General features: G+C 39.6%; 1 protein-coding gene across 2 annotated transcripts in view; it reads left to right on the forward strand.

Moving 5' to 3' along the window:
* Positions 1–15295, forward strand: part of MCU (mitochondrial calcium uniporter) — a 192404-nt gene that overhangs the window by 160696 nt on the left and 16413 nt on the right. For both annotated transcript variants that reach the window (XM_003815978.4, XM_034930779.3), the window contains exons 3-5: positions 3219–3389; positions 4466–4570; positions 12753–12913. In XM_003815978.4, the coding sequence (XP_003816026.1) occupies positions 3219–3389; positions 4466–4570; positions 12753–12913 (437 nt within the window). The remainder of the gene's footprint in view (positions 1–3218; positions 3390–4465; positions 4571–12752; positions 12914–15295) is intronic.

The following is a 15295-nucleotide window of genomic DNA, read 5'->3' on the forward strand; positions in this document are numbered from 1 at the left end:
TATTCATAGTAGCCAAAACCTGGAAACAACCCAGATGTTCGTCAACTGGATAAACAAGTTGTGGTGTGTCTATGCATTGACACCCTTCTCAGCAATACAAATGAATGACTACTAATGAACTAGTTAATTAATGAACTACTAATAACAACATAGGTGAATCTCATAATCATGCCAAGAGAAAGAAGCCAAATATGAAAGGGTCCATAGCGTGATTTTATTTATATAAAAATCTATAAAAACCTAATATAATCTGTGGTGACAAAATCAGATCAATGGTTACCCAGGGATTAACTGGGATGGGGATCAGAGAATTTGGGGGAATCATAGAAATGTTCTTTATTTTGATTCTTATGTAAAAACTCATCAGATTTCCATTTTAAGTAAGAATGTATTTTGTTATTTATAAACTATGTCTCAATTAGGGTTATTTCTTGAAAATTCAAATCATGAAAGATTTTAGTGGGAAGATTTTGTATATAATGTAGGCCTTATGAATTACTAGAATAGACAAGGAAATAAGATGTAAATGTCTACAACTACAACTATGGAAAGCTTGATGCATTTTGGATTTCCAAAACATTAATCTTAACATACATTTGCTATAAACTCTTTGATTAGTAGGGATATAAATCCTTAGAAGCATAATAGAATGTAATTTTTGACTCTTACTTTATTTTTAAAAATTGTTTTTAGAAGCCAGGCATAGTGGCTCATGCCTTTAGTCCCAGCACTTTGGGTGGCCAAGGCGGGTCGCTGCTCAAGCTCAGGAGTTCAAGACCAGCCTGGGCAACATGGTGAAACCCTGTCTCTAAAAAAAAAAAAAAAAAAAAAAAAAAATAGCCTGGCATGGTGGTGCACGCCTGTAGTCCCAGCAACTTGGGAGCCTGAGGCAAGAGAATCGCTTGAGCTTGGGAGCTCGAGTCTGCAGTGAGCTGTGATCATGCCGCTGCACTCCTGGGTGATAGAGCAAGATGTCTCAAAAAAAAAAAAAAAAAAAAGGTTTTAGACATGGGGTCCCACTCGGTTGCTCAGGCTGGAGTGCAGTGGCACAATCATAGCTCACTGTAGATTCAAACTCCTGGGCTCAAGCAATCCTTCTGCCTCAGCCTCCTGAGTAGCTGAGACTACAGACACATGTCGCCACATCTGGTCAACTTTTGATTCTTCAAAGAAGCTGGTAAGGAAACATTATCATTTATGTATCATGTAATATGCTAAGTGTTTTAAATTATTTATGTATTTCACTCATTTCTCACAACAGCTCTGTGAGTTAGGGATTAAACCCCTTTTTTTTTTTTTCAGACAGATTCTCACTCTGTTGCCAGGCTGGAGTGCAGTGTCACGATCTTGGCTCACTGCAGCCTCCACCTCCTGGGTTGAAGTGATTCTCCTGCCTCAGCCTCCCGAGTAGCTGGGACTACAAGCGTGCACCACCATGCCCAGCTAATTTTTTTATTTTTAGTAGAGACAGGGTTTTACCACATTGGCCAAGATGGTCTCAATCTCTTGACCTCATGATCTGCCCACCTCGGCCTCCCAAAGTGCTGGGATTACAGGCATGAGCCACCATGCCTGGCCAAAGCCCATTTTATATATGAAAAAAGTGAGGCTCAGAGAAGTTATATAATATGCCCAAAATTACAGAGCCAAGATTCAGTCCCATATTTGACTCCAAAGCCTGTTTTGTTTCCTCAGTGCTAACATCATCTTTAAATGCTCAGTTGCTTATGTAAAAATTTTTTATTTTAAAAATGCATTTTTAAAAAAATGTATGTGAAAATTATTCCAAAAGAGGGTTATTTTGATAGTTGTTCTACTGGGATGCTACAAATCAAGAATACTGAGGGAGAAAATAAGGAAATAGGCATTCTATGCTATACTTTTGTAGAAGATCCCTTCAATTTAATAGTTCATAATAAATTTTCCCTTCATAACATTTTGTTATAAAATCTTAAACATCTGAGTTTTGGTTCTGTCTAGCCAAGCTCATGAAGACATTCAAGAGAACATGAATTGTTTTTGATAGAATGCTAACTTATGACAACTGAAGAATGGCGAGGTTCATAAATTTGGAAAGGAGACCTATATTTCTCATAAAGGTTGCAGGCTGCAGGGTGGCCATTCTGACAGGCTGGGAAGTGTAGCCTCCATTCAGAAGCCAAAAACAGACACTTTGAGGAAGAGGCAAAAAGAACAGGATGCATGCTGAGCAGGGTGGCCAAATATACATACTCAGTACGCTATAGGAGAGGCCATGCATATTTATGAAAGGAGAAATGTGTATATGCACAACTGAGCTTCATGCCCCTTCATGGGTCCCGTGTACAAAAAATGGCTGCGTCAGCATGATCTGAGGGTGGAGTTTTCAGCTCTCTGGCATCAAAAGATGAAGCAGAGGGTGTGAAAACCCTCACTGCGCATTCTCTGTAGACTGGCCAGAACCACTCCACGGTCGGTGGCCTCTTGTCAGGCAAAAAAAAAGGGGCAGTGTTGGTCAGTTAATTGGTTGATATCAGTGGTGGAGTCTTCTGAAAGGGCTAGTTTCTCTTAAGCCCTTAGGAAAGAATGCCTAATGGTGGCTAGCAAGGAAGGGGTATAATGAATTGTGTCTGACCTCCCATCCTGTCATGGCTGAGAACTTAGCTTTAAAGGTTTACCCTGGGGTCCCCTTGGCCAAGAGGGGGTCCATTCAGTCAGTTGAGGGGCTTAGGATTTCACTTTTGTTTCTCACTTATCAGCTTGGATATAATACTGTACTATATATACATGAATTGACTGTTTTGGAGTAAGAGTCTCACTTATTAGTGTACTTCTTGAAAGCTCTGGATCCCGAGAGCCACGTCCTACAGGCTATGAAGTCTAGCCCAGCAATCTCTGACTGCTTAATAAAATCTTGCTAAATGGAACCAGGGCTTGTATTCACCAATATCAAGAACTTCACCTGATATCCTTGGGAAAGCCTCTCCTTGACCCACTCAGAAGACAGTTCCTTGCCTGTTTTTTCATATCTGTAAAATGAGCTATGTGATCCATTTGATCTTTTATAAGCCAGTTCCCAGAATAACCTTCAACTAAAGCTAAAGGGCATGTTCTTAAACCTTCTTTGAAAACATTTTAAATCACACTAATAATAGACCCCCATGCAAGAATGGTAATAATGTGACTTTAACTTACATTGAAATCCAATTATCATATGTTTGTGGGTCTTTTTCATTCAGATGTTACAGTGGTTTATCAAAATGGGTTACCTGTGATATCTGTGAGGCTACCATCCCGGCGTGAACGCTGTCAGTTCACACTCAAGCCTATCTCTGACTCTGTTGGTGTATTTTTACGACAACTGCAAGAAGAGGATCGGGGAATTGACAGAGTTGCTATCTATTCACCAGGTATAGTCACCATCATTATTAATTACCATCTATCCCTCATTTCACCCCACACCATTTCTAGACACATACATACACCACACATGTAGCTACAAAAGAACCCTATACTGTTAACTTCAGAAAACTTTTTTCTTTTGCTTAGCACTTACCAGGAGAGAAAGGGATTTCTCTCCCAGTGGTACTCAGAGTATAATTGATCGGTTTTAGCAAATGTGTATGCACAGGGAATCTCATTCAAAAGCAGCTCACATATAATGCCATGAGCAAGGATGAACAATCAATCACATTTTATATTATTGAGACTTTTTATCATTACTTTCGGTGTAGAATAAATACTTCCAGTAGTTAAACCCTCATCTCTGGAAAGAAAAGTTTGCCAAAATAAAGAAGTATATAATTTGAAAAGAATATAAACTAAGGCACTAAAAATTACCATTTTATGTATTTAATTTATTTATTTTTTAATCTTTTTAAGTTTTTTTCCCATTGTGTTTTCCCCATTTTTACTTTAAAATTTTTCAAACCTACAGAAAACTTGGAAGGTTAGTACAATAAATGCCCATTTACCCTTCACCTGGATTCACCAGTTAACAATTACCACATTTCTACTCATCTGGCAATATAATTAGTAGACCAGCTGGTGGATGTATAATACTTTGCTATCCCCAGCGTCTATCTCTACTGAATTATTGGCAACTAATCAGTGACTATACTGAAAAGTACCATATGTCAGAAAATTTTTTTTTTGACTCAACCAGCTTCCATTATAGACAGTGTTAAGCCCATACAGCTGTCCCAGTGACCCTAGATTTCCAATGTACACCTATAGAACTATGACCATTAATTATTTCACTTGTTCATATAGTTCACAGGAAAAGCTGTTGTTAAATCTTCACAAACTTGAGTCCTAAAAACAGAGCTTCAACCTAAACTTTGTTTGCATAGGAAATGAGGCAAAAAGTTAACTGAAATTTTAAAAGGAAGAGGTAATTTTTAAAAACGATTTTGAAGATTGAATTTTCCTGACCATTCTTGAATAATTATGGACCTATGACAAGTTTCATTTGAAATTTTCACAGATGGTGTTCGCGTTGCTGCTTCAACAGGAATAGACCTCCTCCTCCTTGATGACTTTAAGCTGGTCATTAATGACTTAACATATCACGTACGACCACCAAAAAGAGGTAAAATAGTAACCTTGGTAAGGTCACAGAAATGTGGGAAGGGCTTTTGGAAATAACTTTATTTTTTTTCCTTGGGTAACCTTGAGAAACAGACAGTATTCAAAGAACACTGAAAGTTTTATATACAGATAGACACTATTTCAGTTGAAGAGCTCATTGAGTACTTGGCACTTGGCTAGTACATCGACAAAAATCACTTCGATTCTGCCTAGATTCCAGAATGCTTCATTATCTGATATTGTCACTCTGTTTCACATAAATGAATGTCCTACATAACTGAAGCCCCTTCCCTTCATAAAGGCCAAAAGTCATACTACTTTAATAACATTGCAGGGGATATCTTTTTAAAATAAGCTATAGGCTTCTCTGTTCTCTTAAGCATTGTAATAAGTATTGAGCTTTTTTTATGGCTCAAGGTCAGCAATCTGAAAGTCAGTTATTGTACAATAATAATAGTTCTTAGGAACTTCTGACATGGTGCATGGTTTTTTGTTGTTGTTGTTGTTTGTTTTTTTGAGACAAGATCTCACCCTGTCACCCAGGATGGAGTGCAGTGGCATAATCACAGCTCACTGCAGCCTCGACCTCAAGTTATCCTCCTGCCTCATCCTCTCAAGCAGCTGGAGTAGCTTGGACTACAGGCATGTGCCACCATGCCTGGATAATTTTTTTTCTTTTTGTAGAGATGAAGTCTCACTATGTCACCCAGGCTGATCTTGAACTTCTGGGCTCAAGCACTCCTCCCTCTCTGTCCTCCCAGAGTGTTGTGATTACAGGCATGAACCACTGTTCCCAGCCTGTATATGCTTTTATGGGAAAAGGAAAGGTGCTCTCCTCAGACACAAATTGTAAGAGGGCACCAAAAAACTCAGTAATCAAGATAAAGAATTGTTGGGTTTTTTTGTTTGGGTTTTTTTTTTTTAAGAGTCTCACTCTGTCGCCCAGGCTGGAGCCCAGTGACATGACACTGGCTTACTGCAGCCTCCACTTCCCAGGTTCAAGCCAGATACGGGTTTCACCATATTGGTCAGGCTGGTCTCGAACTCTTGACCTCAGGTGATCCATCCGCCTTGGCCTCCCAAAGTGCTGTGATTACAGGCATGAGCCACTATGCCCAGCCGCCAGTTTTTTTTTTTTTAGTAGAGATGGGGTTTTGCCATGTTGGCCAGAATGGTTTTGAACTCCTGACCTCAAGTTATCTACCTGCCTCAGCCTCCCAAAGTGCCGAGATTATAGCCCTGAGTCACCGCACCCAGCAAGATAAATAGTATTTTTATGTACTATTTTAAAAAACCAGAGTTAATGCAAAAAATGCATGATGAACAAAATTTTAAATAAAGACAGAGTCAGTATTACTAATATTTCTTTTCATCCTAGCCTCTACTATGGCTCTGCACAGTACAATGCTAAGTAGCCCTCTAAAATAGCGTTTTGAGTTGTGTCTTTTTTTTTTTTTTTTTTTTTTTTGAGACTGAGTCTTGCTCTGTCACCCAGGCTGGAGTGCAGTGGCACAATCTCGACTCACTGCAAGTTCCGCCTCCCAGGTTCACGCCATTCTCCTGCCTCAACCTCCTGAGTAGCTGGGACTACAGGCGCCCGCCACCACGCCTGGCTAATTTTTTGTATTTTTAGTAGAGACGGGGTTTCACCGTGTTAGCCAGGATGGTCTCGATCTCCTGACCTTGTGATCTGCCCGCCTCGGCCTCCCAAAGTGCTGGGATTACAGGCGTGAGCCACCACGCCCGGCCGAGTTGTGTCTTTTTTGGTCCTGTTTCTCTATTTACCCTTGATATTCATTGTAACTCACTGCTGTTGTTAATGCCCCTTCCACCACTCCTTCCACCAGCCCCATAGGACAGCAGTTCCCAACCTTTTTGGCACCAGGGACCAGTTTTGTTAAAGATAATTTTTCCACTGACAGTGGGGGCGGGGGCAGAGGCAGTGGTTTTGGAATGAAACTTTCACCTCAGATCCTCAGGCATCAGTTAGATTCTCATAAGAAGCGCACAACCTAGATCCCTCACATGCACAATTTACAATAGGGTTTGTGCTCTATGAGATCTAATGCTGCTGCTGATCTGACAGGAGGTGGAGCTCAGGCAGTAATGCTCACTCACTGGCCTCCTCCTGTGCAGCCTGGTTCCTAACAGGCCACTGACCAGTACTGGTTCGCACCCCAGGGGTGGGGGACCACTGCTGTAGGACATTCCTTCTTTTCAATCCTGCTTTTAAGAATTGGGTTTAGGCCTGGTAAGGTGGCTCACACCTGTAATCCCAGCACTTTAGGAAGCCGAGGCAGGAGGATTGCTTAAGACCAGGAGTTTGGGACCAGCCTGGGCAACACATCTTTTTAAAAAAAAAAAAAAAAAAAAAGAAAGAATTGGGTCTAACATAGAAAAGTTCTGAGTGAAACCCTGTTATTAAATTCCTCTATAATCTGGTCCACATCTACCTTTTAAAATGTTTTCTTTCCCTCCTACATGTTGCCTACTTTTTCTCCACTGTGTTTTCCTTCATGGTTTCCTGAACTATGCCCCGTTCTTTTCCATCTCACTGTTTGCTCACTTTCCTCTGCCTAAGATGCCTTTCTTCCTAACCCCTGTTTTCTCAAGTCCAAATTGTCAATATTGACTCTTCCAGTAAGCCTTTAATGATCATACTCTTTCTGTCTCTGACCCCTGACCAACCAAAAATGATTAATCTCTTCTCTGAATTTTGCTTCGTCCTTTTCTTTGATGCTGTGAGGGAAGGCACTGTGATTTTGTATTCCCCATTGATTCCTTCTATATTGAGTGAATTAAATGTGTTCGCTGGGTAGCATTTTGATTGTGCAGAGGCCATATTCACTTTCTTTAAGCTAAATGAGAGGGAGCTAGCTGGGAGAAAGTATAGAAAAGTATCCTTAAATAGAATGGAAAGATATTCTTTAAATACAGTTGATTGTTGAACAAAGCAGGTTTGAAAAAACTTGCAAACGAACCACATAACCTAGAAATATCCAAAAAAATTAAGAAAAGTATGTCATGAATGCATGAAATATATGTAGATACAAGTCTATCTTATCTTATTTTATTTTATTTTTGAGACGGAGTCTCTCTCTGTCCCCCAGGCTGGAGTGCAGCGGTGCAATCTCAGCTCACTGCAACCTCTGCCTCCCGGGTTCAAATTATTCTCCTCCCTCAGCCTCCCTGTAACTGGGATTACAGGCACGTGCCACCATGCCTGGCTAATTTTTGTATTTTTAGTAGAGATGGGGTTTCACCATGTTGGCCAGGCAGGTCTTGAACTCCTGACCTTAGGTGATCCACCCACCTTGGCCTCCCAAAGTGCTGGGATTACAGGCATGAACCACCATGCCCTTCCTATTTTCTATCGTTTACTACCATAAAATATATACATATCTATTATAAAAAGTTAAAAATTATCAAAACTTATGCACACACTTACAGACCATGCATGATGCCATTTGCAGTTGAGAGAAGTGTAAACAAATGTAAAGATGCAGTGTTAAATAATATCTGCATAAAATTGACTCTGGTACATAGTATACTACTCTAGTAATTTCATAGCCACCTCTTGTTGCTATTGCGGTAAACTCAAGTGTTTTTAATATCACATACCACACAGTTTTAAAATGCTGTGTGGTGCTAATTATCTCCTCATGGGTAGTTCTTCTTTCTAGTAAATTGTCTATTGCAGTAAAAATTGATCTCCTGCAGTTCTCAAAATTTTTTTGTGTTTAGTCCACCTTGAATAACACCATGGGACCCATACGAAGTGCTACCAGTGATGCTGGAAGTGCTCCCAAGAAGCAGAGAAAAGTGATATGACATTGCAAGAAAAAGTTGGATTGCTTGATATGTACTGTAGACTGAGGTCTGCAGCTACAGTTGCCCATCATTTTAGACAGATGATTTATCTTGTAAACAGACAATGTAAACTTACAATGTAGATAAATACAGTACAGCACTATAAATTTATTTTCCCTTCTTTATGATTTTAATGTTTTATTTTCTCTAGCTTACTTTACTGTAAGAATACAGTATATAATACATATACAAAACATTCATTAATTATGTTATTGGTAAGGCTTCTAGTCCAGGTAGGCCATTAGTAGTTAAGTTTTTGAGGTTTCAAAAGTTGCAGGGGGGTGGTGCCCCAACCCCCCCGCCACATTGTTCAAGGGTCAACTGTAGTAAGACATTATCGAATCAGATTTTTTGAAGTTGGAATAATTAAACATGTAGATCAGGGACAGTTAGCCATTTATCAGCTATGCTAATGTGTTTTTCTTCTTTATTCCCTGATTCTTGGGCTAGAAGTTCTCTTTAAAATAACAGAAGTACAGGGCCTATTTTACAGAGGTGTGTTTTTGTGTAAATTACTTAGAGAGTTCATCTGTTTAGATTTTCTATTGGTAACATTCTGAAAGTTCACTAATATATTCCTATATAAAGTATAACAATCAGGAAAGTTAAGATGTGAGTTTCCATGTATTATGTTGTCAAAAACTAAAGGTATATTAATCAATTAATAAATACCAACCATTTCTGTAATAACCGTATTTTTTAAACAGAAATGAACGTTTAGTTTTTTAAATAAAGCTTTTCTCAAATTGAATAAGAAAAGGTAGAAATTGAAAAAACGGGAATGTATTTGATTCCCTGGTGATTTGGCAGCCTAAAACAACCCGTTGCTTTATCTGTATCCAGGAACTCTGGAATATCTACCTTGCTTCTCTAGAAGTAAATTAGGGTATAAAGCTTGCAAGGGTCAAAAATCTGTAATTCATGGAAATAATCATAAATTGAAGTGTGAACTTAAGTAATTCAATAGCAGCATTGGTGTAGAATTTCAAAAGACCTTTTTAATGTTTAGATGCACACATCATAGCTCTCTTTGTTCTGTTATTTGCTAGTGAGAGATTATGCCATCAGATAGCATCTCTCACAGAAACTCAATATGATTTTAAATCCATAAACAGTTTGTTTTCCTTGATTTTAAATTTAATTATTTTTCTGAGACAGGGTCTCACTCTGTCACCCAGGCTGGAGTGCAGTGGTGTGATCACAGCTCATTGCAGCCTTGACCTCCCAGACTCAAGCAGATCCTCCCACCTCAGCATCCCAAGTAGCTAGGACTATAGGCACACGCCACACGCCGGCAAATTTTTTATTTTTTGTAGAGATGAGGTTTCCCTATGTTGCCCAGGCTGTGTGGTTTTTTTTTTTTTTTTTTTTTTGAGATGGAGTCTTGCTCTGTTGCCCAGGCTGGAGTGCAGTGGTGCAATCTTGGCTCACTGCAAGCTCTGCCTCCTGGGTTCATGCCATTCTCCTGTCTCAGCCTCCTGAGTAGCTGGGACTACAGGCGCCTGCCACCATGCCTGGCTAATTTTTTTGTATTTTTAGTAGAGATGGGGTTTCACCATGTTAGCCAGAATGGTCTCGATCTCCTGACCTCGTGATCCGCCCTCCTTGGCCTCCCAAAGTGCTGGGATTACAGGTGTGAGCCACCATGCCCGGCCTTCCCTGGTTTTTAAACATAGTAAAGAAAATCTTTTTTTCTTCTTTTGATAAAATGCAAAATAGGCTCAAATTTTGTTTCTACCTTGTGTCTTTCTGTCCCTGGTTGAGGAAGGTATTGCTGGCGCCCAAGGTACCACCACTCTTTTTCAGCTGACTACAGTAAGAGAGTGGTTTGAAATTCTGTATTTAAGAGGGATGACATTCATTGAATAAGCATGTTCCATTCCTCTGCCCCGTGTTGCAACGCTTTAGTGAAAGGGCTAAATGGAGGAAAGAAATAGAAGGCACTAGGTTCAGGATGTTTAAGAGGAATAATACTAGGGTTTTTTTGTGTTTTTTTGTTTGTTTTTTGTTTTTGTTTTGAGGCTGGAGTACAGTGGCGCAATCTCGGCTTACTGCAACCTCCGCCTCTGGGTTCAAGCGAGCCTCCAGCCTCAGCCTCCCCAGTAGCTGGGATTACAGGCATGCACCACCACGCCCAGCTAATTTTTGTATTTTTAGTAGAGTTGGGGTTTCATCATGTTGGCCGAGCTGGTCTCGAACTCCTGACCTCGTGATTCGTCCACTTTTGCCTCCCAAAGTGCTGGGATTACAGGCCGCGCCTGGCCAGTACTAGGGTTTTATAAATACATGGGGAAGATGGAACAAATCTGCTTTATCTAATAAAATAGTTCATGAAAGGGGACTGAGCTTGCAGGAGAGATTTAATATTGGTATAGTAGAAGCACTATAATGTAGCTCCAGGCCTAGAAATCAGGAGACCTGGACTCTACCCCTTACTGTGACGTTCTGAACAAGTTACTTCAGCCTCCTAGAGTGCAGTTTCTTCTGGTAACTTTGGACAATTTAAAGCTATATGCAAATGTGAGCAGCAGCTTTGGTACAAGGAAGACACTGTTGATTGACATAGATGACTTTTGGAACTCAAAGTGCTCTTGCTTTTATGTTCCCATTAATTCAGCACACATTTACTGAGGCATACAAGATACCCAGCTAGGTGTTGTATCCCATTTTACTATATCAGCTCTTCTCTAATCCAATTTGCTACCTTCATCTCAATTTTTTCATTGATTGAACTTCTATAATAACTGTAGTAAAGGACATCCTTAAAGAATGTTTGAAATATGTGGTTAATTCTGACTGTGGCTTGTTTTGTTTAGAAGAGTGCTACCCTTATGCTGTACCTAACATTTAAAGTTAATAAGAATCTAAAAGAAAATTGTGCTTAAAAAAAATTGACAGCTTTAATCAGCAGAGTTTTTATTTGATTCTGAAAACATAATTTTTAGATTTCTAGAAATACATGCTACTCACAATAGAGGATATTGAATGAAAGAATTTAATCTTTCACCCTTTCAGTCGTTCTCATAACTTCATACCCTTTAGACCATGATACTGAGGCCCATACAGCTATTCTCTGTCTTTCATCAACAGGAATGAATAAAAGTTGGCATACTAGGGAGAAGAAGAATGAGGGTTAAGATTATTAGAATGGGCCGGGTGCGGTGGCTCAAGCCTGTAATCCCAGCATTTTAGGAGGTCAAGGCAGGTAGATCACGAGGTCAGGAGATCAAGACCATCCTGGCTAACACGGTGAAACCCCGTCTCTACTAAAAAATACAAAAAAATTAGCCGGGCATGGTGGTGGGCGCCTGTAGTCCCAGCTACTTGGGAGGCTGAGGCAGGAGAATGGTGTGAACCCAGGAAGTGGAGCTTGCAGTGAGCCGAGATCGCACCACTGCACTCCAGCCTGGGTAACAGAGTGAGACTTTGTCTCAAAAAAAAAAAAAAAAAAAAAAGATTATTAGGATGATGGCATTTTTATTTATGCCTTTGTATTTGCAAATTTGAAATACTATATATTTTTCCCTTAGCACTTACTAAGGGGGAAAAAAATGAATTAAAATGGCAGGACTACAGATAAATTATAGTCACCATTTTAATAAGCATAATAATCAAATTGATTCTAAACCTCTCTATTAGTTTTTAACATTTGCTTTAATTTTGTCTTTATCTAATGAAGATCATTATTATTTGTATTATTTTTCTTAATGTTAATCATGTCCTCATTTGTAGCATTTAGACTTCCAAGAATATAATGGTAGATATTTGTTTCAAATTTTTTGAGTTACCCAAATATGAATTTACTTTTTACATTTGTGGACAACTTTTTTGTTTTAACAAAAACTATTGGCTGGGCATGGTGGCTAATGCCTATAATACCAGCACTTTGGGAGGCCAAGGCAGGCAGATCGCTTGAGCCCGGGAGTTCAAGACCAGCCTGGGCAACACGGTGAAAACTTGTCTGTACAAAAAATACAAAAATTAGCCGTCTGTACAAAAAATACAAAAATTAGCCAGGCTTGTGGCCGGTGCACACCTGTAGTCCCAGCTACTTGGGAAGTTAACGTCAGAGGATTACTTGAGCCCTGGAGGTAGGGGCTGCAGTGAGCCAAGATCACACCACTGCACTCCAGCCTGGGTGATAGAGTAAGACTTTGTCTCAAAAAAAAAAAAAAAAAGAGCTATTACTTTCCTTCAGTTTAACACTGAAGGTGAGATACCTATAATGGATGAATCTGCCTCATCTGATAGTCCCAGGAATAGCAATCATTTAAGGCATACATTTTTTTAAAAATGTAACTCCTTTGTTTCAGACCTCTTAAGTCATGAAAATGCAGCAACGCTGAATGATGTAAAGACATTGGTCCAGCAACTATACACCACACTGTGCATTGAGCAGCACCAGTTAAACAAGGAAAGGGAGCTTATTGAAAGACTAGAGGATCTCAAAGAGCAGCTGGCTCCCCTGGAAAAGGTAAAACTTCCAATCTCAGGTTTTTTACCTTAACCTGTATTTTTTCCAGAGCATATATGTTTCTGTTTTTTCTTGTAAGTTTTATGCAATTGAGTCATGTCAATCAAGTTAGTTCTTTAGTTTATGGGACTGAACCATAAAAAAGTTTAAGTCAAAGCTAAGAAAGGGCTTGAAAAGGAATCATTTGGAGCCTTGATAATGGACTTAGAGCTTTCAGTTCTAAATGCACTGCCCTTAACCAGATTTACCACCTTTAAAATTAAGATCAGAATAACTGCTGATCAGGAAAGGCTCTTGAGTATAGTGGATAATGATTTTAGCCAAGTTAAGAATGAATATTACAGTTGGCCCTCCGTTATCTGTAGGTTCTACATTTGCAGATTTAACCAACCTCAGAGAAAAGATATTTGCAGGGGAAAAAAACAATAAAACATAACAAGGCTGGGCGTGGTGGCTCACGCCTGTAATCCCAACACTTTGGGAGGCCAAGGCAGGCAGATCACCTGAGGTCAGGAATTTGAGACCAGCCTGGCCAACATGGCAAAACCCCGTCTCTCCTAAAAATATAAAAATTAGCCGGGCATTGTGGTATCATGTGCCTATAGTCCCAGCCACCTGGGAGGCTAAGGCACGAGAATCACTTGAACCTGGGAGGTGGAGGTTGCAGTGAGCCAAAATTGCACCACTGCACTCCAGCCTGGACGACAGAGCGAGACTGTCTCAAAAACAAACAAACAAACAACAACAACAAAATAACAATACAACAACAAAAAAATACAAATTTTAAAAATCAATATAATGACTATATAGCATTTACATTGTATTATAAGTAATCTAGAGATGATTTAAAACATATGGGAGGATATGCATAGGTTATATGCAGATACTATCCCATTTTATATAAGGGACTTTAACATCTATGTATTTTGATATCTTGGTTTGGGGGGTATCCGGGAACCAATTCACCACAGATACCTAGGGACAACTGTATATAGAATATTATGCAACTATTAAAGGGACTATATAGATTTAATTTGCCATAGAAACCAAATTATAAAATAGTGTGCATACTATGATCCAATTTTTAAATGTGTTATATATATACCTATACGCATTTATATATATACATACACAGAGAAAGAAATCAGAAGGAATACATTCCAAAATGCTAGTACAGTAGTCAGGTTATGACTGATTTTTCTTTACACTTTTCTGAATGTTTACAATGAACATATGTTACCTTTATTTTTTTCTATGATATTTCAATTTTAAGAAATCAGATTATAAGGAGTAAGGAAGGGAACAAATACTCTTAGTATTTTGCATTTTCTGATTCCTGAAAAATAATTTTCATCATTTATAGATAGAATATTTACTATGTTTCATGAATTGTGCTAGTATTTTACCTATATTTTCTTTTCTTTTTTTTGAGACGGAGTCTCGCTCTATTGCCCAGGCTGGAGTGCAGTGGCACGATCTCGGCTCACTGCAGGCTCCACCTCCCGGGTTCACGCCATTCTCCTGCCTCAACCTCCCGAGTGGCTGGGACTACAGGCGCCTGCCACCATGCCCGGCTAATTTTTTGTGTTTTTTTTTAGTAGAGACGGGATTTCACCATGTTAGCCAGGATGGTCGCGATCTCCTGACCTCGTGATCCACCTGCCTTGGCCTCCCAAAGTGCTGGGATTACAGGCGTGAGCCACCGTGCCCGGCTTTACCTATATTTTCTTATTTAATCTTTGGAACAACTCTTTAATGAAGTTAATGGTGATTTGCAGATCAACGCTCTGAATTGAGCTGCTTTAAATCCAGAGTCCATATTCTGCCCCTAGTATACCACTGGAGTTAAAACTGAGAATAGATTAAATCGTGTATGCAACAGTGAAAGAATATAGGTAGGTGTGCATTTCCCTCTTTCAGAGAAGATAATCTTGTGACTGGATGAAGACCTCTTGAAACTGAGTTATTCATGCCCATATTTCCACCCACTTCTAGGTTGAAACATAAAATACAAATGCCCTGAATAGTAGTTGTATGTATATATATTTTTTTCAAGGGGGTTTCATTCTGTTACCCAGGCTGGAGTGCAGTGGTGTGATCTTGGCTCACTGCATCCTCCAGTTCCTGGGCTCAAGCGATTCACCCACCCCAGCCTCCCGATAGCTGGGACTACAGGGATGTGCCACCATGCCCTGCTGATTTTTGTATTTTTTGTAGAGATGGGATTTCGCCATGTCGCCCAGGCTGGTCTTGAACTCCTGGGCTCAAGCAAGCTGCCCGCCTTGGCCTACCAAAATGCTGGGATTACAGATGTGAGCCACTGCACCTGGCCTAAGATATTTTATTCAGTGAAAACTGCAGATACTATTTAGGAAGACAAGC

This window comes from Pan paniscus, chromosome 8 (assembly GCF_029289425.2).
Source record: "Pan paniscus chromosome 8, NHGRI_mPanPan1-v2.0_pri, whole genome shotgun sequence".
NCBI classification, from domain to species: Eukaryota; Metazoa; Chordata; class Mammalia; order Primates; family Hominidae; genus Pan; species Pan paniscus.